The 26,433-nt window shown below is 55.0% G+C and overlaps 2 protein-coding genes and 1 long non-coding RNA gene across 5 annotated transcripts in view; 1 reads left to right on the top strand and 2 right to left on the bottom strand.

Annotated features, from left to right (window-relative positions):
• The window catches only part of LOC138915770 (uncharacterized), a 2,228-nt gene extending 1,938 nt beyond the window's left edge, over window positions 1-290 (bottom strand). Inside the window, exon 1 of the long non-coding RNA XR_011422042.1 lies at window positions 169-290. This is a non-coding gene — a long non-coding RNA (uncharacterized lncRNA). The remainder of the gene's footprint in view (window positions 1-168) is intronic.
• Window positions 1-4,552, top strand: part of TMEM150B (transmembrane protein 150B) — a 6,109-nt gene extending 1,557 nt beyond the window's left edge. For all 3 annotated transcript variants that reach the window (XM_070223427.1, XM_001917804.5, XM_005596541.4), the window contains 3 exons: window positions 143-270; window positions 1,372-1,555; window positions 4,087-4,552. In XM_070223427.1, coding sequence (XP_070079528.1) covers window positions 143-270; window positions 1,372-1,555; window positions 4,087-4,295 — 521 coding nt within the window. In that variant the 3' untranslated portion in view covers window positions 4,296-4,552. The remainder of the gene's footprint in view (window positions 1-142; window positions 271-1,371; window positions 1,556-4,086) is intronic.
• BRSK1 (BR serine/threonine kinase 1) lies at window positions 4,553-26,433 on the bottom strand. Its single transcript, XM_023650526.2, has 19 exons — window positions 25,966-26,433; window positions 24,127-24,221; window positions 23,943-24,028; window positions 21,796-21,936; window positions 19,199-19,315; window positions 19,086-19,119; window positions 18,930-18,998; window positions 14,939-15,085; window positions 14,454-14,485; window positions 13,830-14,000; window positions 13,226-13,323; window positions 12,854-13,013; window positions 12,571-12,631; window positions 11,744-12,113; window positions 11,217-11,265; window positions 10,999-11,122; window positions 10,199-10,397; window positions 8,514-8,603; window positions 4,553-5,224 (listed from the first exon to the last, which is right to left on the bottom strand). The coding sequence occupies exons 1-19, from the start codon at window positions 26,099-26,101 to the stop codon at window positions 5,067-5,069; spliced, it is 2,337 nt and encodes a 778-aa protein (XP_023506294.1). The 5' UTR covers window positions 26,102-26,433; the 3' UTR covers window positions 4,553-5,066.

Raw genomic sequence — 26,433 nt, 5'->3', positions numbered from 1 at the left:
AGCTCCCACCTCCCCCAGACCCGGGAGTTTGGCCGCCACCCCTGGACCGCCAGTCTCTCCCCACCCCACCACCCTCGCCACCACCCTCCCCCTACCCAGGGGGCGGGGCCCGGGTCTCCGGCCCACTTCCCTCTCCTCCCAGCCGCCTGGATCTGCATTCTCCGTTACCACCAGCTCCGGGACTTGGGGGTCGGAAAGCGGCTTAACCGACTGATCCTGTGCTCGGGAATCCTCTGTGCCCTGGGCACCTCCGTAGTGGGGAATTTCCAGGTGAGACGGCTCGTGGAGCCCGCTCCGGGTGGAGAGCCAGACTCTGGGACTACAACTCCCAGCAGCCCCCGGGGCCTCAAGCTCCTTGGTTTGGGGGCTCGTCCCCCGCACGGCATCCTGAGACTTGTATTTCTCGTGTGGCTCTCGTGCCGAGGAGAGCGTGAGTTCTTCTTTATAATTATTTCGCTAGGAGGTAGGGATAATTTGCTGCCATCCTCCACTCCCTTTAATGATGAAATTACTCAGGTTCACTCATTCTTAACGTTTGCCCCATTGATTGAGCATTCACTCCGTACAAGGCACTAGACCTTACAATGCCTAAATTATTTTCATCCCTCTCCGCAAGAACTCTAGGTAGGTCTAGAGAGACTTTTTTTCTATCAGTGGTCCGTGGTGGTCAGAAATGAACCCAGATTCGTAGACTCTTGAACCCACATCCGTAACCATGAAGCTCAGTAGATATTTGCAGAATAACTGAGTGCACAAACAGTAGAAGAAATCTTACTGATTTTTTTGGTTATAATTTTATTTATTTTAAAAATCCCCCATCCCACTTGCACAGCAGTTCATGCACTCATTCATTTAGTCCTGTGTTCCTCGACCTTTCTTTTTCTTTAATTATTATATCGCTCCCCTAAGGAGCCTTATTTAGACATTTTCCCCTAATCATTCCTTCCCCTCCAAGAAATTTGTAATATTTAAAAAATGTAACATAATATATAATATAATATATAATATATCACAAACCATTGTATTATGTAAGAACTTCTCGCCCCTCAAAAACCAATTTTTACCCCCTTGGTGGCAATATTCGCTCCATTCACTCCGGTTGAGAGTAAAAGCTTTAGTCCACTAATATTTACTGAGCATCTGCTATGTGGCAGGCACTGCCTTAGGGACTGAGGCGCCCCGCAGTGAACAGATTTAAATATCTGCCCTGGGGGAGCTGACAATAGCCCAATGCATCTAGGCAATAAGCGGATCACTCGGAGTGGCCCTTTTCAATCCCATTGAAACGGGTTGGTGGAGGGTCCCTCCCCCCATCGTGGCCATTGCCCGCCCACAGGTCTTCGCCTCAACTCTCCTTCCTCCTCCTCCCAGCAAAAGAACCAGCAGCCCACGCACCTGACCGGGGCCTTCTTCGCCTTCTTCGTGGGCAGCCTCTACTTCTGGCTGCAGCTCCTTGTCTCCTGGCGAATGAGGACCCTGCCCCAGCCTGGGGCCCCCTGGATCAGGCCGCTCCGCCTGGGCCTCTGCAGCGTCTGCACCATCCTCATGGTGGCCAGTATCCTTACTGGGGCAGCGGGCAGGGGTTGGGGGCGTCTCTTCACTGGGGTGGGTCTGCTGTGTGCTATCGCGGATGCGTCTTCCTTTCTGGGCCTCAGTCTCTGCGCCACACGACAGGATTATAGTATAGCAGTGGAGAGTGCCGGCGCAGCGTGCGTTCGAATCCCACCTCCTCCACGTTCCAGCTAGGGGGAGCGCTGCTGGTTTTTTAACTTCTTGGTCCCTCAAGATTCCTCATCCATCACATGTGGATAATAACAGGACCGATCCTAGAGTTGTAAGAAATGAGAGACAGGGTACCGATGAGGTGCTTGGATCAATGCCTGGCATATAGTGAGTGACCAGTAAATATTGGGAGAATGACAAACCAATGACAGCAGTCCTTTTGGGGCACCCGCTCTGTGCCAGGCATCATGGTGGGTAAGACTGGAAATGAGGTTCAGACAGGGGAAGTCTCTTGGCCAAGACCCATCGTCAAGTTCAATGGCGGAGCTGGTGGTGGTGGGCTGCTGGTGGCTGGTGCAGGCTCTCAAGAGAGAGCAGTCTGTATCTCTTCCCAACTGCACATTGGATGATGTCATGTCAGTAGCTTGCAATGGCCAAGCTGGGAGTATTTACACCACAGGCACTGGCAAATGCTGCAGATCAGAGCTGGTGGTTAAACATTTAGCAGCACACCACTGGGTGGAGTCTTGATTCTAACCAGCTTCTGAGTGGCCCCCAAACCCAGACACTTTCCACTAGCATGACACACCTCTGGATGAGTCAAATCACTCTTTGAGCCTCAGTCAGTTTCCCTATCTGTAAAGTGGAGTTGTTTTGATCATAATAATGATTATTTCTGATAAGTAGAGTGTTCTGAGACGAGGGGCTGCAAACTCAGCCTTGGGGACCACTCTCCTCTGTAGGGAGGTTGGAAGGGGGGCTGAGAGGTTGCTTGGCATTCAGAAGAGGCCAGAGCGAAACCAGCTGAGGTCCTCTGCTGGCCTCATTAACTGGATCCGTTTATTTGGAATTTTCCAAGCAAAATGGACATGGTGATCCCATTTCCCAGACCAGCAAACTGAATCCCATGAAATAGATGGAAAGGGCTGGCCCCTCAGCTCCGCCTTTAGCTACTCCAGCTATGAACCGGCATATCTCCTCTGCCAGGGAGGGGCCTGTTGGTGATAAGATCCAGCATAATCACTTTGGCTTCAGGGTCCTCATTCTGTGGGGCTCAGATATCCCTTGGCTGTGGGGAGGGGGGATGGGACCATAAAGATGGCCAGCTGAGTGTGATTAGGGCTGGACAGTCTGCAAAGATGGGTCTGATACCTGGCAGATTCTGAGCTGGTCTTGCAGAACCAACTGCCTTTGGCCTTGGTTGAGAGGTTGGAGGACAATGCAAGTGTGTGCAGAAGGTGGAAAAACCAGCTTGGGGCAGAAAGTGAGGCTGCTGGGAGAGCCAGAGATGAGGATCTCCAGGTTAAAGTGAGGAGTTAAAGCCTTGGGCTTCTGCCTGGAGACAATAGGGAGCCATGGAAAGCTTCTGAGCAGGGGAGGAACAAGGCCAGTTCTGGGGGCAAGTGCCTTGTGCTTGGGGGCTCACATCTTTCCTTTGCTCTGAGATCCATGGGGCCAGGGGTGGTGTTGGCCTTACTCACTATCTAAGAATTCTTGAATAAATAACGTCTAATCTGATTTAGGAGGGGAGCTTGCTTGGCTGAAAGGAGGAAGTATGCTCCAGAGAGAAGGGTTCCAGAAAACAGCAAACAGCTCTGCTAGGCTGGAGCTTGGAGGATGTGGGGGCTGGTGGGGTAGAGAAACGTTTTAAGGAGCCAGGACTGGGGAGCCAGAGAAGGGACAGGGCAGACCAGTAGAGAGAGGTGTGAGGCCAGAAAAAGATGGGCAAGGCAGCTAGGACCGGACTCGGGGTAACCAGCTGGCCTTGGGGGATGGGGAGGAGTGGGGGTGAGGGCGATTCCCAAGGGTCCACTTGGGCCTGTGAGCCGATGGTGGTGTTGTCATAGAGGTGGGGCACCACCCAGAAAGAGGAAGATTTTAGGGGGAAGATTAGATTCTGTTTGGGCTTGAGCAGGAGGGGCCTGCTCAGGAACAAGTTGCAAACAGCCTGAGGATGGTGGTGGTGGGTGGGGTGGGGGTATCTTGAGGAAACCCTGCCTACTTGGAGGTAGAAGCAGTGATGGCTGGTTGTCTGGCCGGGTAAGTGGGGCAATGGAGGGGTCTTTGTGGGGTGAGGACAGGCCGTGGGAGGATGAGAATCCGGTTTGGGGACACTGGGAGTGCAAAAGGGAAAACATTTGGGAAACAGCTTGAGATGGAGACAGCGAGCGGAGGACAGCCCTCTGAGGGTCCAGGAGCCGCCGAGGAGGGTGGCCAGCCAGAGGGGTCATTGCAGCCAGGGCAGGGCGAGCATGTCACGAGAGAGTACCCAGAGATGGCCTCAGCCTGCCCACGGTCACACAGCAATCTGGCTGGGCTCCCGGGTCCTTCCCATGGTGGTGTGCCCTTGACCCTGGTGTGAAGTGGTCGTCCTCCACTCCTGGCCGCTGCGCTCCGCCTCGGCTGCCTGTGAATGGGCCGTGGCCATGCTGCTCTTCGCGCTCTTCGGCCTGTTGGCTGTCGACTTTTCTGGACTGGAAGGCTGCACCTTGTGTCTCCAGCCGGGCCCCAGCCTCAGCCCCCCGCCGGCGTCCCCCATGTCCCTGCAGGTCCAGCTGTCGCAGGCGCTCTGACCCCGGCCTGCCCCTCATGGGTGGAGGAAGAAAGCAGCCAATTCCTGGGCCTCTCCACGCCCCCAAGATGAACCGTGGGGGATGTGCCATCTATTCGCTGCCTGGAACCCAGTGGGTGCATGTGTGCCTCAGGCTGTCCACAACTGGTCCGTGCCAGCATTCTTGCGACTCCTGTCCTTGCCATGAGTCCCTGCCATCTGGCCCCGCCCCTGCAATCAGGGCCACCCAGGAAGCGAGAGGCCAAGGCCAGCCAGCCGTCCCTGATCAAGGCTATTTATTATTATTATTAATTTTCGTTTGCCGCCGGCGGAATCAGAGACACGGACGCAGGCAGGATCACGCGAAACCAGAATTCCTTCCGGAGAGCAAATCCGTACAGAAGGTCGTGGGGGGAGGAGGAGGACCGGGGGAGGGGGGCCCAGGAAGAGGGAGTTGGGGACACAAGGACAGATGGCCCTGTCCGTCCGGATCTGCTAAGCCACCCCAACCAGCCCCCGTCCCTCCCCCACCCCACCCCGCAGAGAGATTGATCAATAAATAAAATAATAAATTAATCAATAAATAAAATAGAAAGAGCTCCCCCACCCCTAGCCCCCCTAGAACCACCCCCCGTTGGGCACGGCCCCCTGAGCCCCATCCCTGCAGGGCAAGGCCGGGTTTGTTGTGTCTCCCCCCTCCCTACATACTCATTGGGCCCTATTTACAGATTCACAGTTGGGGGGCAGGGAAGGGGGGTGGAGGGGGCTCCCCTCCTTCCCCAGCCCCCTGGGGTCAGGGCAGAGGGGTCCCGTTGGTGGCCAGGAGCTTCTTGTCCTTAGGGGGGACTCGGCGGGGAGAACTGGTCAGCTCTGGGTCTGGGCGGCCGGGCGGGGGCTGCAGGCTTCGGGGTGGGGTACCAGCAGGCCGGGTCTGTGCCCCGTTCTTCTCGTCTGTGGGGAGGAAGCGGTTTGGCCTCAGTAACCCCAAGGCCACCAAACCCTGGGGAACGTGTGCCAGCAACATCGCGGTGTGGCCAGAGCCCCCATCCCAGAGCTAGAACCCTCCCTTCTAGAAGCTAGAAGGGAGAGGGTTGCCTGGAGGACACACCAGCATCTGGACCTGGCCACCCTAGGACAAGATGCCAGGTGTCCTCGGCCCTGCAGCCCTGTGGCTTTGGAAACTGGGCCAAGTCAGGCCCTTGAGAACAGCCGACCTGACTTCAGGAGACATTCTCAGACTCTGCTCAGGACACTGTTTGCTAAGGGATGGCTTGTCACAGCAGCAAAGATGCCAGTCCCCCAGACCATAGGCAGAGGGCCCCCCTTCCCTTCCTCTACCCTCGTTAGGGGGGTCGCTCCTGGGCAGTGGGGCCCAAGGAAACCTACAGAGGGTTGTCTGGTGTGGGGGGGGCGTCTCAGGTCCTTCCAGTTGGGCCTGCCTGACTGCGGTCACCCTTTTGTGGGGCCTGACTTCCCAGATTAGGGGACTATGGTAGCAATCAGTGGTTGCCACTGGTCATCTAGCAATTTCTATAGGATTTCAAAGAGTACCTGAGGCCCCCTAGCAGAGACAGTCCCCCTTAAGAGACACTGACTGCGCAAGGCCTTGTTGCCATAGCGACCGATAAGGCTCTTTCCCTTCCGGCAGTAGGGGGTGGGAGGTTGCCCCTTGCCCCATTCCCCATTATAAGACACGAGGCGAAGGCCCTGGGGTGCCTGTGGGTCCTGCATCTTTGAGGGTGTGCTCTTTGGAGAAGGCCAGATTGCCTTGGCAGCCAGGTCTGGAGGGGTTCAGGGGGTCTAACCCACCTTTTGGCTCAGGCCAGTGGCGACTAACAAGAGCAGAGTTTCTCTAGCTCCCCACTAGCTCCCCCCATTTGGGGCCGGGTAACCCCTCGCTGAGGGGGCCGTCCTGTGCACTGTAGGATGTTTCTCAGCGTACTGGCTTCCAACCCACAAGATGCCAGTAGCATCCCCTCTCCCCCAGGTTGAGACAGACCTTTCCAGACATCGCCAAATGCCCCCTGGGGAACTGCTGAAGGGCCTAATAATGCCCCTGCCAAGATGTCCCATCCTGACGCTGACATCCTTTGAATATTTTCCCTTATAAGGTGAAAGGGACCCTGCGGTTGAGATTACAGTTATAACCCTGACAGCCAGCCCTAATGGCCGAGTGGTTAAAGTTCGGTGCCCTCCGCTTCAGTGGCCCGGGTTTGGGTTTGGTTCCCGGGCACGGAACCACACCTGTCGTCTGTCAGTGGTCATGCTGTGGGTGGCGGCTCACAGAAGAACCAGAGGAGTTACAACTCGAATATACAACCATGCACTGGGGCTTTGGGGAGGGGAAAACAAAAAGGGGAGGATTGGCAACAGATGTTAGCTCAGGGCCAATCTTTCCCAGGAAAGAAACAAAAACAACCCCCCGCCCCAGGTGAAGAGACTTTCTTGGATTATCTGGGTGGGTCCATCTTTATCTCCCAGTCCTTGAAAGAACCTTCGCGGGCTAAGGTCAGGTCAGAGGGGGGATGCGGCCACAGAATGACATCACTGGCCTTGAAGATGGGGGACGGGACCATAAGCAAAGGAAGGCCGGAGGCCTCCAGGAGCAGGAAAGGCAAGGCCAGACTCTCCCCGGGAGCCTACAGGAGGGAGTGTGGCCCTCCGGACACCTGGATGTAAGCCCAGTGGGGCTGTGGGGCCTCTGACCTCCAGGACTGAACGAAAATAAACTGGTGGTGTTTGAACCACTGAGTCTGTGATCATTTGCGACGGTGGACTTGGGAAATGAATCCAGGGGTGAAAGGGGCCCCCCACTGACTACCTCTGCTCCCAAGCGGTCCTGACCCTGGGACTCAGTGTTCTCTGGTGACAAGGCCACCCACGTTCCTACCCTCATCGCTGGGGTCCCGTTTGCCTGCGGCCTGCTCCCTTTCACTGTGGGGCCTATGGGACCCCTATTCCAAGGGGAGGTGGCACCATGTCTCAGGAATGGGGCCGAGCAGGAACTCTCTTCACTTAGGAATTCTGGTGACCCCTGGTTGCTAGGGCAGGTGCACTTTAGAAACAAAGCCTGCCAAGGGGCTCTGTCCCCTGGGTGCTGGGGGATTCCGCTCCATCACAAGTGGGGCTGGTGGGCCCAGGGGAGCCCTGTCTCCCTGAGCACAGACCATGCACGCTCCCTGAGAACTCGGTTTACGACCGTGGTCAGGGAGGCCCGAGTCCCTGAAAGCCAGGCCAGAAAAGGCTGAGCATCTGCAGAGAGGGTTGACAAATAAAAATGGCAAGCAATAGGATATATTGGAGAATATGAGGAAGCCATTTGGTATAAACCTAATTCGGCCTGACCATGTCTTTCCAAAAGGGCCTGACCGTGGCCGTTGAGCATGCATTGTATATCTGCTTTAGATGTTCCCTATGGCAAGAACAAAGGCCCTTGAGCTAAAGGTGCAACTTCCCTCCCCCTCCCAACATTGGCATCTCCTTAAGGATTAGGCGTCTTTCCTTAGGCTAGAAACTGACTGCTGCGCTCACCTGTGACTGCCCAGCTCGCCCAGCTCGAGACAATAGACTTGCCTCCTGCTACGCCCACCAAGATAGCAGACCCACTACCTGCTGTGTCCATCAAGTGCTGTGCTGACAGGGCAATCTTGTCACTATTGTGGGAGGGACATTTCAATCATACGTGAAACGTCCTGTTTGGGGGTATATAACCACTCTGTACACCTCACTTCTTTGGTGCCCTTTCTTCCTTTGGGAAGAAAGGCCCCGGGCCATGGTCCTCAGATTTCAGCTCAGAATAAACTCACCTAAATTTTCCTTTATAGATTGGTTATGGATTATTTTCGTCGACAGGGTTACCAACCTGTCCCGGCTTTAGCACTGAAAGTCCTGCATCCTGGGAACCTCTCACTCCTGGGCAAACCAGAAGGTCGGTCACCCTCCTCAGAACACAGTTCCGGAACCTCTGTGGGCAGCAAGTTCCACTATCCCGAACACAGAGCCCAGTCATCCTCTTAGGGACCCCTAGAGGTCCCCTCCCTAGGAATGCGGGCTTCTCGGGCTCAGGATGGCCTGGTTCCCACAGAGCTCAGGCCCCAGCCTCTCCAGGAACCCGAGCACAGCATTGCAGGTAAGGCCTCAACACAACAGTGAGAACAGCTGCAGCCTCGCCCGTAAACCAAACCCGGTAGCGCTTGGTCACCAGGAAGTCTCCCCTCTGCCCACAGCCCCCGCCTCCCACCTGCCAGGGCCTGCACGGAGGGCTGGTCATGAGTGCTCAGCAGCTGTGCCTGGATGGTCTCCACCACTCGCTTGAACCGACGGCTGGGACCTGGAAGGAGCAGAGAAACAGACTGACCTGGGGACAGGGGCAGGGAAGGCCCTCCCGCCCTGTGGATCCTGGTCTGTCCACTCCACAAGGGACTCTCCTCCTCTTGGTCTCTTGCTCTCAGTTTCCCTCCTTTTTTGGGGACAGGCATAAATCCACAGTTTGCAAATGAGGCTAAGAAAAGTTTTACTTAAAATAACAATGGGTGTTGTTTTGTATTTAAAATATAAGAAAAATAGGGGCCGGCCCAGTGGCGCAGCGGTTAAGTGCGCATGGCAAGTTCCACTTCCGTGGCCTGGAGTTCACCGGTTTGGATCCTGGGTGCGGACATGGCACCGCTTGGCATGCCATGCTGTGGTAGGCATCCCACGTATAAAGTAGAGGAAGATGGGCACGGATGTTAGCTCAGGGCCAGTCTTCCTCAGCAAAAAGAGGAGGATTGGCAGCAGATGTTAGCTCAGGGCCAATCTTCCTCAAAAAATAAATAAATAAATAAAATGTAAGAAAAATAAATAGGAGGGAAAAAATCTTAAAACTGAGAGAATTCTGCATAGTCTTTAAGGGGAAAGAAAAAAAAAAAGGTGGCATCATTTATTCTGGTGATGGAACACCCCAGTGTTCCACAGCTGCCTGGCTTAGAAACCCTGGGAGCAAGCTCATCTCTCAGCTGTGATATTTTAAGACTGGTGACAAGGATAGCAAACGGAGGTATCCCTTGCTATCTAAACTCTTGTTATCAGGACTCAGAAATCAAGTAGAATTGAAAGCAAGGCATTTCTGTGGTTTTCATCTCTTGTGCCAGCTCTTGATTGGTTGTGGCTGCTTGGAGTTGCTGAGGCAGGAGCTGAGCTCAGCAGGAAGAAGTGCTGTGATTGATTTGTGATGCCTGCTCTGGGTGCAGCAATGTGGTTTAACAGCACCTCACCATCTGACTTATAGTCTTTTTTTTTTTTAATTCTTTTTTAAAGATTTTATTTTTTCCTTTTTCTCCCCAAAGCCTCCCCAGTACATAGTTGTATATTCTTCATTGTGGGTCCTTCTAGTTGTGGCACGTGGGATGCTGCCTCAGCGTGGTTCGATGAGCAGTGCCACATCCGCGCCCAGGATTCGAACCAACGAAACACTGGGCCGCCTGCAGCGGAGCGCACGAACTTAACCACTTGGCCACGGGGCCAGCCCCTGACTTATAGTCTTAAAGTAGTAGTAAGAGCTCTGTGCTGTGAGGTCAGGAGGCCTAGGTTGAGCCCCAGCCCTGTCACAGTTTGCAGTGTGACTCTGGTCAAGTCAATGTACTTCTTTAGGACTCAGTTTTCTTGTCTGTAAAATGGGTGATCACTAACACCTCAAAGTCTGTTGGGAAGCTTCTAGGAAACTGTGCATGTAATGCATGTGGCATGTCATAAATACCTGTTAAATGTTGAGGAGAGGAGGGGGAAGGTAGGGATGTGGGGGTCTGAGAGGAGGGGGCTCATACATTCAGCACCAGCTGGGCACCACCTCCTCCTCCTCTTGCTGCCCTGCTGGGCTGCTCTCCCATCTCAGCTGTCTCGAGCATCCCAAACACTAGGCTGGGGGCAGTCTAGTCGAGGGAAACTTACCAGAGATGAGAGTAAAGGTGACAGAGTAGATGCCGCCACCACTGCTGCCGTCCCGTCGGGGGGAGGGCTCTGGACCCTCAGAGGAGCTGATGTCCACCTGGAAGCGGACAGGCTTCTGGAAGACGGAGGGGCCGCCGCTGGCCTTGTACTCAGCCCTGAAGCTGGTCTGTGACAGCACACTGTGACTCAGGCTGGGGATCTGAGAGAGGTGGGGGACAAAAGGCAGGGGTGATTCCTGATTCCCGGGAATGGATAAGCAACCCTATAACCAGCTCTGCCCAAGGGACTACAAGTCCCATCAGCCACCAGGGGAAAGAATAACAGAAAAGGCATTGGGAGGCCCCATTGCCCGCTGAGATTTGTAGTTTTCTCTGTCCTACTATAAACAGTAGCAGAGGAATGGTTGAGCAACTGAATCCCAATGTAACCAGGACTCTGTATCTAGGTGCCAGGCCCAGCCCACAGGACCCAGTGGGTAGCCCTAGAGTCTGCTGGGTAAAGAAGTTCCTTCTGCCAATCTCATCAGACCTGGTGGTAGGGAAAGGCAACTCACCAATCCTCATGGGACACTGATAACGTGAGGAACTGTAATTTGGGATCCCATTTACCACTTCCATGTCCCAGGTAAACCTCTCCTGCTTCCCTCTCCCTACAATGACCAAACCAACTCTGAATGGAAAACTACAAATCCCATGACGTGCAGGAGGAAGCCAGGCCAGGGCTGAGGTGGTGAACCCCAGGGGCTGCTGGGATTTGTAGTTCTATAATGGCCAGCACACACGAGGACCCAGACCCCTCACCGACAGGAAGGCATGGACGATGTCCGCTTTGATGCTGCTGAGAGGTTTGTCCTTTAGCACGAGGAATATTTGTTCTTCTTTGTCCAAGGAGATGAAGTTCCCGAACCAAGAGCGTTTTGCCAGCCTGAGTGGGAGGGGATGGTTGGAGGTGGGTCAAGAGGGGGCTAAGGGAACGAATCTCCTCCTCCAGCCCCTCTGTTTCCTTCCCTGTCACTCACTCCGGAGATGACTCTGGCGTCAAACTGGACATCTCCTCGGCGGTGGGGACTAGGGAGGGGAGAGCATGGTTAACACTTGTCTATCATCCGTGTCCATCACACAGGCCAGCAGTCGACTCCAACCAGGGAGTCTGGACCCCAGCATCTATTTACCTCTCTTTTGGGGTAGCTAAACCCCAAATTTCCGGACGTTCCTTCCAGGGATCCTGTCCCCCACTCCCACGCCCGCCCCAGTTAGACCACGCCCTTTGGGGGGTGGGGCTTGTTAGCCATGAGCCGGGAAGATGAACCACACCACCGAAGGGGCGTATCCTTCAGAGAGGGCTCCTCCTCCAGAGCTGGAGGCCCCACCTCGTCTCTCGCCAACGCCTGAATCTCTGCTCACAACCCCATCTTCTCCTATGATATGGGAGTCGTGGCCCCCTAGCCCTTTCCTACCTGGGACCCTATGTTAGTTCCCTGCCCCCTCCCCACATTAGGACTCAGAAGTCTGTCTCCCAGCCCCTGCGCCCCCATGGACCCCGTACCCTGCATCTTGCGTCGGTGAAAGCGAGGGGAGCCCAGGAAGCTGTTGCGGATGGAGTTGAGACGACTCCTCCAGGCGGCTCCCCCGACGCCACCGCCAGGACTTGGGGGCGGCGTTGTCCCTGGGGTCCCAGTGGGGCTGGCCCGGGGCGTGTGCAGGGGCGAGTGCAAGGGCGTTCCCCCGGAGGAGCGCGGGGAGCCTGGGGGGCCGGGCAGGGGTGTGGAGCGGGCACTGGGGGGCGGGGGCTGCTCCCCGGCGCCCCCACCCCTGGGGCCCCGAGAAGGCAGCGTCTGCGTTTTGGAAGTCGGGGAGCCCCCGCCCCGAGCCTCATCTCCAGCCCCGGGCTCCGGTGAGAAGGAAAAGACTGGACTCTGCGGACGAGTGGAGACAGATGAGAGGGCGGACTACATGTCCCAGGAGGCTCTAGGAGCCCCACTCGCAGTTACTCACGAAGACGGGCCCGATGCATGCTGGAATTTGTAGTCCAATTATTCCCCCTCCCAACCCCCATTGTTGGGACGGCAGGAACTTTTTCTATCATGGTCACCGCTGTAAACCCAGCAGTGACTGGGACACAGTAAGCGCTCAATTAGCTTTTGTTAAATGAATAAATGAACCCTTCAGACACACTGAAAACCCAATCCTATGGAACTGGAAATGGCCAATGACGTAAGCTACTAATGAGGCCTTGGGTCTTTGGCCCTCTAGGGACAAGGAGGAGGCAATGTCTCAAGACTTCATGGGAATTGTAGTTTCTGCTGCTCATCTTTGCTCCACAGGGTCTTCACCCCCTTACCCCTTCTCAGTTCACTGGGGCCCTGGCCTTACCCTTGGGCTGCTCAGAGGGCTGGAGGACAGACCGGTCGAGGCTCCACTGACACTACGGGATCTGTTTCCGGGATAGATTAAAAAAAAAAATCAGGTGGAAGGGTTTCGAAAGGTTCAGATGTCCTCTCTCTTCCATACTCCTTCAAGATGAGGAAATGAGGCCCAGAGAGGGGCGGTGACTTGTCCCAATCACACAGCACCTTTGAGGTGGGATGGAGTTAGAGCTCTGAACTCCCTCCCTACCCAGGACTGTGGATCCCTCTGGAGGAGCAGGGGCTCCCACCTCTGGCTGTGCTGGGCCATCTCCAGGGCCCGTCGGGTGGGCACCGGGGAGCCACCACTCCCACCATCCGTGATGCTTAGAACTTCCATAGACTTCCGCTCTGGCCGGCGCTTCCCATGACGGCTCAGCATGGGGGAATCCACACGCTTCCGAGGTGGGTCTGAGGGCCGAGAGTTTCAACCCAATCAAAAGACAGATTCAACCAGCTGTACATGGCACTCATACAGATGGGGAAACTGAGGCCCAGAGTGGAGAGGAGTTTTGACAAAGGTCACAGAGCAAGTCAGGGAGTGTAATTACAAAAGCTCAGGGCCTGCAGCACATTCCTCCCTCTGGAATCCGGGGTCTGGAGTCCCAGCCCTGCCTTCTCACCAACATCGTTCCGGGGAGGCAGGTCCTGGTCCTCACAGCTGGGATACCGTTCCTTTCGATCCAAAAGCAGATAATAGATCATCTTTTCTTGGTTCTCCCTATTGGGGGGGTGAGTAGGAGGTGGGAGAGGGTTGGAGTCAGAGGTCAGGTGCCAGAGGTAGTCGCTTCCCTTCCCTTTGGCTGTCTGGGGCTCAGTCCACCCAGAATCTCTATGGTTCCATTTTCCTAGGTATCCATACGGTTGGTTCCTTCGTTTCAGTGTCCATCTCAGCCTCACTTTATTCAGTAATAATAATAATATCTAAGGTCGGAGCACTTACTATATGTAAGTACTATGTTGAGGTGCGAAGTCTGAGCATCCACGAAAACTTTTCAAATTGTTTCTGTCTTTTCCTGCTGGTCCTACCGCCCCCTCTTGGTTCCTCCGGGAACAGCTCCACGTGGGAGCTTTAAGCCACGCCCCATCTAGCGGCCTAGGCGCCACGCCCCGGGGGGGGGGGGGTCTGCGCGTGAGCGAGGGCCCAGCGCGTCCCCGCCTGACTGTCCCGGGAGCTGTGGCGTCACGCCCCACGTGGCCAGGGTGTGTTGGGGCTGGGGGTCTTACTCCTCGCTGCGCAGCTCGCGGTGCAGCCGCTCGCGGTCCCTGAAGCAGCCCAGCGAAGCCATGCTCTCCAGGACGTCGGGGTCCAGCTCTCCGTTTGATGGCAGGCTCCGCATGGCCACCCGGCGGCCTGGGGCTGGCTCCAGGCAGGGGTCCGGCTCGTGTTTCCCGCCCCTGGGGAGAGGAGAGAAACATCATAGGGAACCGCGCTTCTGGACTCGAGCCCTCTCCTTTATCCGAGACTCAGGCGTCCCAGGCCCCCAGCCCCTCCTCCCTCAGACCCGGGAGTCCAGGCCCCCAGCCCCTCCTGCCTCAGACGCTGGAGTCCAGGTCCCAGCTCCTCCTCCCTCAGACCCAGGAGTCCAGGTCCCAGCTCCTCCTCCCTCAGACCCAGGAGTCCAGGCCCCCAGCCCCTCCTCCCTCAGACCCAGGGGTCCAGACCCCCAGCCCCTCCTCCGCCGGTGTCCTCTTCCCCTAGGACCCAGAAGTCCAAGTCTGCGGCCCCTCCTCATTCAGGAACCTCGGCATCCCACCCGCTAGCCGGCTCTCCTGCTTTGGGGGCCCAATATTTGGGCTCCTCTCCCTTCCTCCCCCAGGGCCCCAGATGTCCAGTTTCCTCATACTCACAGGTACCAGGGATGTTTCTGAATTTGCTCCAGCTGTGAGGGCGGTGGGTGGTACAGAAGCAGAAGTGAGGTCGTTTGAACACAGCAGGCGCGCAATGAAGTTGATGGAGTGGCGTTGCGGGTCCCTAACAGTGCCCCCAAACCCCCCACCAAGGGCGGGATGACGGCTCGTGTCTCCCCCTAGTGGTGGCGGAGCGCATTGCCCTGCGCACGCGCAGTCGGACTACTCCAGACCGGCCTCGCGAGGTTTCCGCATGCGCAGTGGCATCCTGCCACATTCTGCTCACCCTCCCGCTGTGGGGGTCCACCTCCCCAGTTCGGAGGGACAGGTTTGCAGGAGCCCGGGCTGCGGCTCAACCAGCGACCCCCCTCCTAGCTGACACCCCAGGGACCGACGGACAGGTCCTGGGAATCCATCCTCATGATTGCGCTAGGGATTCTGTCCTCATCATCCACTGTTCCCCCTTCCCAGCCCCTCCTACTCACACTGAGTCTTTTCTCGGGCTCCACTTCGATCATCCCCCTCAGGAGGCTCTGGCAGTCTGGAGGAATGAAGTGGGGCATGTGGAAGACGCCCCGTTTCACCTTCTCCAGCAGCTGGCGGAGGTTGTCATCATCAAAGGGCAGAGCCCCCTGGGTGAGAAATAACCCGACTGCTTATACAGAGCTTACGATATACCAGGCCGGAGTCTAAGCGGCTCACACGCCTTGACACATTTGGTCCTCACGCAAGCACGGGAGGTAGGGAACTATTATTATCTCCACTTTACAGATGGGGAAACTGAGGCACAGAGCTCCGAAGTGGCAGAGCAGGGATTTGGCAATGGTCAGTCTGGCTCCAGTACTGAGGCTGCAGATTGGAGCTGAGGTTGCAGATTGGAGACTGTACCTTTAAACAGGTTTCTCTCCAGACCAGTTTCGGGAGGGGTCATCTTCATTCATTCATTCAACAAAAGGTGAGCATCCGCATGAGTCAGGGATCCAGTAGTGAACAGAACAAGCCCTTGCCCTCCTACAGCTCACACCCCAGGGCGGGAGACACTTGTGAGCAAGCAAACATGAACAGCTAGATAATGATGGAGTGACTGAGGTGACACTGGAGCAGAGAGCTCATGAGGCTGAGTAAGGCTGGTGCAAATCTGGGAGTGTAGGGGGTTGAATGGTGTCCCCCCAAAATTTGCGTCCACCTGGAACCTCAGAATGCAACCCTGGTTGTAAATAGGGTCTCTGCAGGTGTAATTCACTGAGGATCTGGAGATGAAAGCATCCTGGATATAGGGTGGGCCCTAAATCAGTGTCTGGTGTCCTTAGCAGCAGAGGAGAGGAGGACACAGAGAGACACAGAGAGGAAAGTCATGGGAAGACAGAGGCAATGCATCAACAAGCCAAGGAGTGCCCGAGAGGTAAGCAGGTCATGTGGGGCCTCGCGGAGTGGCACGAAGCACAGTGTCTAAGAGCACGGGTGCTGGTGCTGGCTGCCTGGATTAGAATCCTTGCTCTGCTGCTTAGAGCTGCGTGACCTTGGGCACGTCCTACCACTTCTCTGAAAATGGCGATGAGTAGAGACAGCACCCACCTCTCAGGACGCTCAGGATCAGATGACAGTCCAGTGCCAGGCACACGGTAAGGACCATCCATGTTGGGTTAGCTGTTGGTACTCATTCAACAACCGATTGTGCCCCTGCTGTCTCCCAGGTTCCAGTCTGGCCACAAGGGACAGAGCAGGGGACCAAACCAGATTCCTGTCCCCATGGGGCTTCGCCTAGAACAGTGCCTGGCACACACGAATTAATAAGCAACGGTTGTTGAGTGAGTAGAAGTTGCACTCTAGTGGGGAAGGCACACAAGAAACACATAGATACATCGGGAGACAGAGTGAGATGGGAGCCCCATTCTAGCAAAGGAGTCAGGGAGGGGCTCTTGGGGGAGGTGACCCTGGACAAAGACTCACAGGGGTGACGGTGTGAGTCTCTGAGGGCTTTTCCAAGTGTGGCAAGTGGCTGGGTACCCCTGGTATCAGAGGCCTGTGGACAGAGAGTGCAGGATGTGGGTGGGGAGATAGGGAGAGGGCGCCCCTGAGTGCCAGTCTGGGGGTCTGGAAGCCTGGGTGTGACTTCTGGCTGCCTGTCGCTCTAGTACTGGCCTCAATTTGCTCTCCTCTGTCAAATGGAGATAATGGTCCTGCCAGGCAGGGCTATGGTATGGATTAAAAATTACAGTCATAGAGGCCGGCCTGGTGGCATAGTGGTTAAGTTTGTGCGCTCTGCTTCGGCAGCCTGGGGTTCGCGGGTTTGGATCCCTGGTGTGGACCTACACACCGCTCATCAAGCTACGCTGTGGTGGTGTCCCACATACAAAACAGAGGAAGACTGGCAACAGATGTTAGCTCAGGAAGATTGGTCATAAAAACAAGACGGTTAATTCTTGTTATTCACCGGAGTTCTGTTCTATAAAGTTGCCCTGAACCCTGAATTAGTGAATACTGAACGATTGCTCCTGGATGAAATACAGGGTTAGGTTCCTGTGAGCCTCTGGTCACAACACTGTTGTCAACCGATCAATATATAACCTTATTTTATGTGGGTTTCTGTTTCAAGATCCTGTTACAGACTACATGTGTGTGTCCTCCCAAAATTCCTGCCAGCCAGGACACGGGCCCTCCACAGACACCAGACCTGCTGGCACCTTGATCTTGGACTTCCAGCCTCCAGAACTGTGAGAGATCAAGGCCTGTTGTTTAAGCCCCTGGTCTGTGGTATTTTTGTTACAGCAGCCCGACCTGAGGAAGCCCTCCGATTTGTATATAGTTGACTCGTTAATGTGGGGCTCATGGCCAACAGTGCTGTATCACACTTGAACGGAGCTCATCTAACACATGTATTTCCTCCGTGTGGTGCAAAACAGGCCTCTTGCGCTGAGGACACAAGACAGCACTTTGGCGCTGCGCTTGGGGGCCATTTTAAACAGCAAAGCCACTGACAAAAAGCATAAAAATGCAAAACACGCATGAAGGACACTTATTTACAGGATGAGAGCTGACATGAGGGAAAGAAAGCAGAGTTGTTAAACCTCAGCTGGGAACACGCATGCCAGCGACTCGAATTTTTCTCCACCCTGAGCGGCTGAGAAGGACCTCAAACGCAGCAAGACTGTTGATTTTGAGGTTACAGATAAACTTGAGCGAATAGGCGAATCCGCAAATAATGAGAATTGACTGTAATAATGATGATAAACCACCACTAAAAATAATTATGGAGGACTAACATGCCGCATTCTGTCGACACCCTCGCAATTACAGGTACTGTAATTACCCCCATTGTGCAGACCAGGAAACTGAGGCTTGGAGCAAGAAAGTGACTTGCTCGCTCCAGGGGGTGGAGCAGGGTTTTGAACTCAGCTGAATGGGCTCCATAACTGTGCTCTAAATCACTGACTGCAGAAGGGCTATGGTCTGGAACGTTCTTAGCTGGCCTCTCAGGCACGTGTTCTCCCCATGGGCAGCTGTGAGCACCAGGAAGGCAGCACCTGGTTGGCCTTGTTCCCTTTGGCGTCACTTAGCCCACCTGGTCACACAGCCTCGTGGTGAAGAGGCCAAAGATGGACCCCAGGTCTGCCACTTACCAGCTGTGTGCCTGTGGGCCAGTCGCTTGCCCTCTCTGGGGTTGTTGAGAGAATTACACGAGGTAACGTGCTTGGAGCAGTGCCCAGCATAGAACAAACCACTTATTTATTCATGCTGCACGAGTTCTTGGAGGGCTCACGATGTGGCCACTCTGGGTTGAGATGGTGAGCCAACAGAACAAAACACACAAAGATGAAAGCCCTAGACATAGGCTCTGACCTCAGGGAGCTGATGAAAGAGAAGGGAAGGGAGATGCCACTCAAGGACTTACACAACTAAACGGACAATGATAACGCTGATGATTGCCAGGAAGGAAAGAGCTACTACAGGGGATCTGACCTCTCGGGAGGAGGAAGGAGGGGGCTGGGGGAGGCTTCCTGGAGCAGTGACAATTGAGCTGAGAGCTAAACGAAATCTGGATATTAACTAGATAAGCAACAGGGCTTAGAGGGATGGAAGAGTATTCTAGGCAGAGTGAGGAGCAGGTGCAAAGGCCCTGTGGCAGGAGCTAGGCTGACTTCCCTAGCCTGGTTACATTAGTTATTACAATGTTGCAACACCCTAGAATCAGTTGGTAAACAGCCACTGTCTCAAGCCCTCTAAGGGCTCCTGGCTGCCCCATCCCTTTCCAGGGAGCCCCTGGATGATCTCACAGTTCTGTGACTGAATAGGTACCTCTGGGCACAGAGGAAGTGCTCCAGGATCTTGTTTTGTTGGTTAATACCCTCCACCTTCCTGAGACCAGTTAAATATTTGGGAGACAACCCCTGAGGTGAGGATGGAACTTAACGTTCTGTGCTTCTACCAGGCAGGGTTGTTCTAGAAATGGGGCAGGAGAGGTGAGGGGCACCTTACCACAAGCAAGGCGAAGAGGATGACTCCGCAGCTCCACATGTCCGCCCGGCGGCCGTCATACTTTTCCCCCTGGAAAGGAGAGGGGCCAGCCATGACATCCATCCCTCTGCCATGCTCCCTCCACCTCCCTTTCCCCTCCACCTGCTCCTCACTCACCTTAATCACCTCTGGACACGCATAGTGGGGGGACCTGAGGGAGAGAGGTGGCTTGAGCCTCTGGCCAGCTTCTGACCCCTCCCTAGGCTCAGGAACCCGGGCCCCCTACTCACCCACAGCTGGTCTCCAGGAGGCTGTCCCCCACCTGCAGGGACGCCATGCCGAAGTCTGCGATCCGGATGTTGTTTTTCTCATCCAAAAGCAGGTTCTCGGGCTTCAGGTCTCTGTGGCTGAGACAGGCGGGGGTGGGGGGGGGGGGGATCAGGCCTCTGCCCTCCTCCTGGAGGCCTAGGTCCCACTCACTATCTCTCAGAGGGGGCAGGTCTGGAAACTGTTTGTTATGGACAACTTCAAACGTGCCCCAAAGTAGAGAGACGACTCCAAGGAAGCTGCATGCACCTGTCCCCCAGCTTCGCCCATTATCAGCTCAGGGCAAATCTTCCTCAGCTACACCTCTCCATACTCTCACCTTCCTCCACTGGGTTATTCTGTAGGCGACCCCAGACGTCATGTCATTTTATCCACAAATGTCTGAACATGCATGAAGTGAGATTTGTGTGTGTGTGTGTGAGAGGAAGATTTGCCCTGAGCTACCATCCATTGCCAATCTTCCTCTTTTTGCTTGAGGAAGAAGATTGGCCCTGAGCTAACATCTGTGCCCATCTTCCTTTCTTTTATGTGGGATGCCGCCACGAGTGGTGCTAGGTCCCTGCCAGGGATCCGAACCTGCGAACCCCGGGCCGCCGAAGCAGAGCACAGGAACTTAACCACTACGCCACCGGGCTGGCCCCTGAAGTGACATATTTTGAGGTAAGCAGGGCTGATATTGAGCTGGCTCTTAAAATTTTGAAATATTTCCATACTGAATAATCAAAAAATACTGCCATCCCAAGCCTATTACTGGGCTCTCCCTCAGCACCTCCCCTCTCCCCAGCAGGCCAAACTTCTCAAGATTTAAGGGTTATAGTCTGGGGAAGGTGGGGCCTGAGCAGTCTAGGTATCTGGTGGAAGTGGTAACTGGGTCATACTTGTGGTTAAATATGTTGACTATCGCCCCCTGGAGGTCAGTGTTTTTAATGTCAGTGTTTTGACACCATCTAGTCAACAGGGAGGTGTTGACAATTTAAATAGGCTGCCTTTTCATCGCCAAGCTTTACTGCCCCGTCTGAGCCCCTCCACCCTGATCCCCACCCCCATCTCCAGTCTCCACCCCAGAGAAGGAGGTGTGCAAACAGATGAGGCTGAAAGATGAGCTGAAGGCATCCAATTTGCCCCTAATTAACCACAAAAATACTGCATATTTAATATCTTATTTTGAGAGTGAAGGCAATTCAATGAGGAAAGGATGATCTTTCCTTATATGGATGGACGTTCACATGCAAAAGAATGAACTTCAACCCTTACCTCACACCATATACAAAAATTAATTGGAAATGGATCCCAGGCCTAAATGCAAGAGCTAAAACTATACAACTTCTAGAAGAAAACATAGGAGGAAGCCTTAGTGACCTTGAGCTGGGCAAAGATTTCTTAAATAGAACAGAAAAAGCATGAGCTGCAAAAGAAACAAAAATCAACAAACTTGAGTTGATCAAAATTTAAAATTTGATTTTCACAAGACATTGTTACAAAAAGGCGAAAGCATGTCACAGACTAGGAGAAAAGAATTGAAAATATACATTTGGTAAAAGATTTGTGCTTAGAATAAATAACTCTTAGGAATTCTTCCTAGAGTTATGCTAGAATAAAGAACTCAAACTCAAGAGTAAAAGACAATTTAATTAGAAATGGGCAAAGGATCTGAATAGACATTTCTTCAAGGAAGATATACGAATGGCACCTGAAGAGTCCTACATCATTAGCCAAAAGGGAAATGCCAATCAAACCACAATGAGATCCCACTTCACACTACCCAGATGGGTAGCATCAAAGATAATAACAAGTGTTGGCAAGGATGTACAGAGACTGGAACCCTCAGACTGCTGGTGGGGATGTTGAATGGTGCAGTTGCTTTGGGAAAATGGTCTGTCACTTCCTCCAAAGGCTAAACAGAGAGTTGCCATATGACCCAACAATTCTACTCCTAGGTAAGTACCCAAGAGAACTGAAAATATAGGTACACACCAAAACTCGTACACGAATGTTCACATGTCCTCGTTATTCATATTAGCCAAAAAGGAGAAACAACCAAAATGTCCATCAACTGGTGAGTGGATAAGCAAAATATGGCATATCCATACAATGGAATATTATTCAGCCATGAAAACAAATGAAGCCCTGATACATGCCAGAACATGGATGAAGCTTGAAAATATTTTGCTAAGTGAAAGAAGCCAGTCATGAAAGACCACATAGTGTATGATTCCATTTATATGAAATGCGCAGAATAGGTAAATCCATAGAAACAAAAAGCAGATTAGTGGCTGTCAGGGGCTGAGGCAGAGGGGGACAGAGAGGTGACTGCTTAGGAGATACAGGGTGTTCATTTTTGGGGTGATGAAAATGTTCCAAAAATACATAGTAGTGATGCACAACATGTGAATATACTAAGAACTACTGAATTGTACACTTTAAAAGGGTGAATTTTATGATATTTGAGTTATATCCATTTTAAAAAAGGGATAAAAGATTTGTTTGGGGCTGCATCACCCTGGCTTCTGGTCAGCCTGCCATGTGTTCCCAAGGGCCTCCCCTCAAGCTGCCCCCTCACCAGATGGAGTAGCTATGGCAGAAGTCCAGCGCCGACACGATCTGGCGGAAGAACTTCCGGGCCTCCTTGGGGGTCAGTCTCCCCTTCTTTACCAGGTAGTCGAACAGCTCACCTCCAGAGACGTGCTCCAGAACCAGGTACCTGGGGGACATGGAGGGGGCAGAGGGCTGGAAGGGGCATGTGGAGGACCAAAGAGCCTGGTCTCCCTCTTGCATCAGTCCCTCAGCCCCAGCACAAGACCTCAATCCCTTTGGCCCCTGGAGGCAGAGAACCACAATGCCCATGAGTCCCTGGGAGGAGGAGACTCCAATTCCCATTAGCCTCTGGGAAGCTGAAACTCAATTCCCATCAGCCCTGGGCAGTAGAGACTCCCATGTCAACTTCAGGGGTCAACACTTTGACTTATAGTTATCCTCAGGAGATCAGGCAATTCTATTAGCACCTGGGGGTCAAAGATCTCAATTCACATAGGCCCCTAGGAAATAAAGCCCCCTATTCCCATTAGCCTCTGGGAAGCCAACGTTGTCAATCTCATTAGTTTCTGGGATGCAGATGATGGAATTCTCATCTGTTCTTAGGTAATGACCTTTGCGGTGTGCACGAATTCAACTGTCAGCTTCTGTGAGGGAAAAACTATAACTCCCATCAGTCCCTGGGAGGAAGGTACTCCAATTCCCATCAGTTCTTGAGGGGAAGAGATCCTAATTCCCATCAGCCTCTGGAAAGCCAAAATTCAATTCCCATCAGCCCTGGACAGTGAGACTCCCATGTCAACTTCAGGAATATTAATACTTTGAGTTCTAGTTGTCTCAGGAGGTAAGTCAACTCCATTAGCACCTGGAGGACAGAGACCCCCAATTCTCATAGGACCCTGGGAAATAAACACCCCCCCTCTACTCCCATTAGCCCCTTGAAAGCCAAGCTTCTTATTCCCATAAGCCTTTGGCATGAAGAAACTTGAATTCTTGTTAATTCTTGGCAATAATGGATTGCAGTGTGCACCAATCTAAGTTAACTTCTGAGGTAAAAGACTACAACTCCCATCAGCTCCTGAGAGGTAAAAAACTCCGAACTCCCACAAGTCTCTGGGACATAGAGACTCCTAATACCCATCAGCCACCTGGATTCTAAAGACTCCAAATCCCATCAGGCTCCAGGAGGTTAAAACTCTAATTCCCATCAGCCCCTGGGAAAAAAAACCCCCTCAATTTCTAGGAGCTCTTGGAAGGCGGAGATTCCACTGTGAAGCACCAACTCCCAAGGGCACCCCGCTCCCTACACAGATGGTGGAGTGGAAATGATAGTTCCACCAGTGGGTGACAATGGCCCTGCCCTGCCACCACACCTGGGGAAGCCTGAGGACTACAATTCCCATAAGCATCTGGGGCTGGGGCCGCTTCCTGTCTGGGGAAACCCGCCCTAACATCTGATGGGTGTTGGAGTCAGTTCACCCTGGGGACCGTGGTGGGGGCAGGGGGCTGTCCCCTCTCCCACTGCCCAGCCCAGCTGTCTCTTGGGTCACCAGAGTCCAGACAAAGTCCTATTGTGTGGAGCCCGGACAGCTGGACCCCACCCCCATCCTTCCTGGGGGGTAATTGACTTTGAGATAGGACTCAGAACTTCTAAGGAGGCCCATTGTTGGGGTGTCCAGTCATAGCATCCAGAGTTGTGTTGGGGGAGGTAGGGGGTGCTCCAGAGTGGGAGTTTGGGAAGAGGCAGGATTCACCGGGCCTCAGGCTTTGCTGGGCCCATTGCCCTTAGTAAACAGGGGGCATCTGTCCTTAGCAAGTTGGGTCTGGCTGAGGGCACCCGGAGTATCCAGTATGAAGTGCTCCCTGCAGTGCAGTGGGGCAGCACACTGGGGCTGGGGAGGATGGGGGAGGATCAGCCTCTGTCCCCAAGTCAGGACGGCTTAGCTGTCCTGTTGCTGGGGCACATTCGACCCTTAGCGTGAGGCCAGGTCAGTGTGGAAACAAGGAGGATTATGTGTGTGTGCGGGGGTGTTGCTGTGGGGGAAGGGAGTTGGGAAGCGAGTGGGCCTTCAGTGGCCCAGCTGGGAGTGGGCCTCCAGGCCTTGCTTCCGGAAAGGTCCCACCCTAGGAACTTGGGGAGGGCGCATGGGGGGCTGGGTGTCTATAAATACCTACAAATATTTCTTGTTCTCGTAGACGTCGTGGAGCTTGAGGACGTGTGGGTGTTCAATGAGCTTCAGGATGGCGATCTCCCGCTCCACCTGGGGGATCGGGGGGTGGGACACAGGAACGGAGGTCAGCATGGTCTCCCTCCCTTCCCCCTAGCCCCAAAGGGTACCCTCCACCCCAACACACACACCTTCATCAGCACCGACTCGGACAGCTTCTCCCGGTTCACGATCTTGATGGCGACCTTCTGGCCCGTGATGCAGTGGACCCCGAGTTTAACCAGCCCTGGGGGAGCAGGACTGAAGATGTGGGGTGTGCTCCCAGAGCATGCTCCCCCCTGTGGCTCCTAAGGCCCCCTTGCCACCTCAATTCCTCCTCCTTCCCTTGCTGGCTGTTTAACAGTGGCCCGAATCACCCTGACCTGAACTCCTGGGGGCCGACAGCTGCCATTCCCACAAAATACAATTCTCTTCCCACTCCCTGTTGCCCAATTCTGTTCCTTCTGATTGCCCATCACCCACCGGTCTTCCCCTCCACCGCCGCCCCTTGATTCTCACCCCAATTCTCTGTCCTTCCGGTGTGGCCCTTTCAGCTCCTCTCTCCATATGTTCTTTCCTCACTGTGTCTCCATAGTTTTGTCTCCCCCGGTCTGCCTCCTTCAAACCCCTCTCTCTCGCAACCCATCACTTCTTTGAATTCTCTGCCCTTTAATCTAGAGACTTCATGTCTCCCAAGGAACATAATCTCACCTTTGCCCCCTTCCCAGACCATCCTCCTCCACCTTCTCCCAAACCCTGACCTCTCAATCCCCTTCTTAGATCTGCTTTTAATAGCAGCTGTAGCTGGGAGCATGCACACCCCAAGGGTAAGCCCCAAAGCCACAGACCCAGGATTCTGGGTCCCCAGCGCCTCCTCCCTCAGACCCAGGAGTCCAGGCCACAAACGCCTCCTCCCTCAGACCCAGGAGTCCAGGCCCCAGCCCCTCCTCCCTCAGACCCAGGAGTCCAGGCCCCAGCCCCTCCTCCCTCAGACCTGGGAGTCCAGGCCCCCAGCCCCTCCTCCCTCAGACCCGGGAGTCCAGGCCCCCAGCCCCTCCTCCCTCAGACCTGGGAGTCCAGGCCCCCAGCCCCTCCTCCCTCAGAGCCAGGAGTCCAGGCCCATGGCCTCTTCCTCACCCATAACTCAGGAATTCAGGTCAGCAACACCTTCACACTCTTACCACTAGGATCTGGGAGTCTGACCCTCTCCCCTTCCTACCTCACACCCTGGCCCTCAGCTTCAGAGAGACCCTGGGCCCACTACCGAACCCCCTGCCTAGGACACAGGTGTGTAGCTCCTGCCTCACACCTACCCACCCCCCACCTGGCAGGAAAGAGGCTACACTGGTGACCAGTGCTTAGCAACAGCAAAAGATGACCCCCCATTCCACAGCCACTCCTGAAGGATCTGCCTCTTGCATCCACCTTTCCACCTCTCCATTCCTGGTCCCCACACTGAGGCAGCATGATGGAGAAGGGGGAGAATGCTGTAGACCCCATTGTCCCGGCCTCATTCCCCCTGTCACCCCTGTGGCCTGCCAGGAGAGCCTGAGGCCCTCTTTGGCCAGAGGACAGTGCAGAGGGAAGCGGCTCCTTGGGGTGCACCCCCATCCCGCCACCTCACCCCAGCCTGCGGCTGTACTGCAGCAAGGAACTCTGCTCCCAGTACTGGCCGTCCTGCTGCGGGCTGGCCTCCCTTCCCCACCATGGCCAGGGAGCCCCTCCAACCTCTGCCCCAATGGGGTGGGAGCCTTCTGGCCCCAGACCTCCCCCCAGGAGTCCAGGCCCCCAGCCCCTTCCTCCCCAGGACCCCATAGTCTGAGTCCTCAACCCCCCATCCTGGGGATTCAGCAGTCTGGACCCCAAGTGCCTTCTCTGTGAGGGACCCAGGGGTCTGGGCAGCCAGCCCCTGCCTTTGAATACCCGTGAGTCCCACCCTCTACCCCCCAGCTCCCCTGCCCCCGCCCCAGGTGTCCCCTCTCCTGGCTCACCTGTCTGTCCTTTGCCCAGCGTCTTTTCCAGCCGATAGGGGCCCACATATTGGGCGTGCTGGGGTGGGTGTGGGTGTGGGTGCGGGAGGTGGTAGGCGGGGGAGCCCCCGCCCCCCTCCTTGGCCCCGGACGACATGGTGCCCTTGGTCCCGGCCCGACCGGCCCCCCGGCCGCCCCCCCTGCGGCCAGTCGCCCCGTTTCTCCGGTGGGGGCCGGCGACCGCTCCGTCCCGGCCCCCCCGGCTGCCCCCCACCTCTCCGGGGGTCCCCAGGGGGCTGGGCTGGGCCCCCCCAGTCGGCGGGCCGCGGAGCTGGGGGAGGGGGGGCTGGCCCGGGGGGGTCAGGCCCCGGGAGTCAGCATGGCCCGGGGGGGCGGCGCGGCCCCCCCTCCCCAGCCCGTCTCTGGCCGGCCCCCCCCTTCCTGCGCCTCCCCCCGCCGGGGGGGTCTGAGGTGCGGGCCGGCGGATGC

Source organism: Equus caballus, chromosome 10 (genome assembly GCF_041296265.1).
Source record: "Equus caballus isolate H_3958 breed thoroughbred chromosome 10, TB-T2T, whole genome shotgun sequence".
Taxonomy (NCBI): Eukaryota; Metazoa; Chordata; class Mammalia; order Perissodactyla; family Equidae; genus Equus; species Equus caballus.
This window is presented reverse-complemented; position numbering and strand designations above follow the sequence as displayed.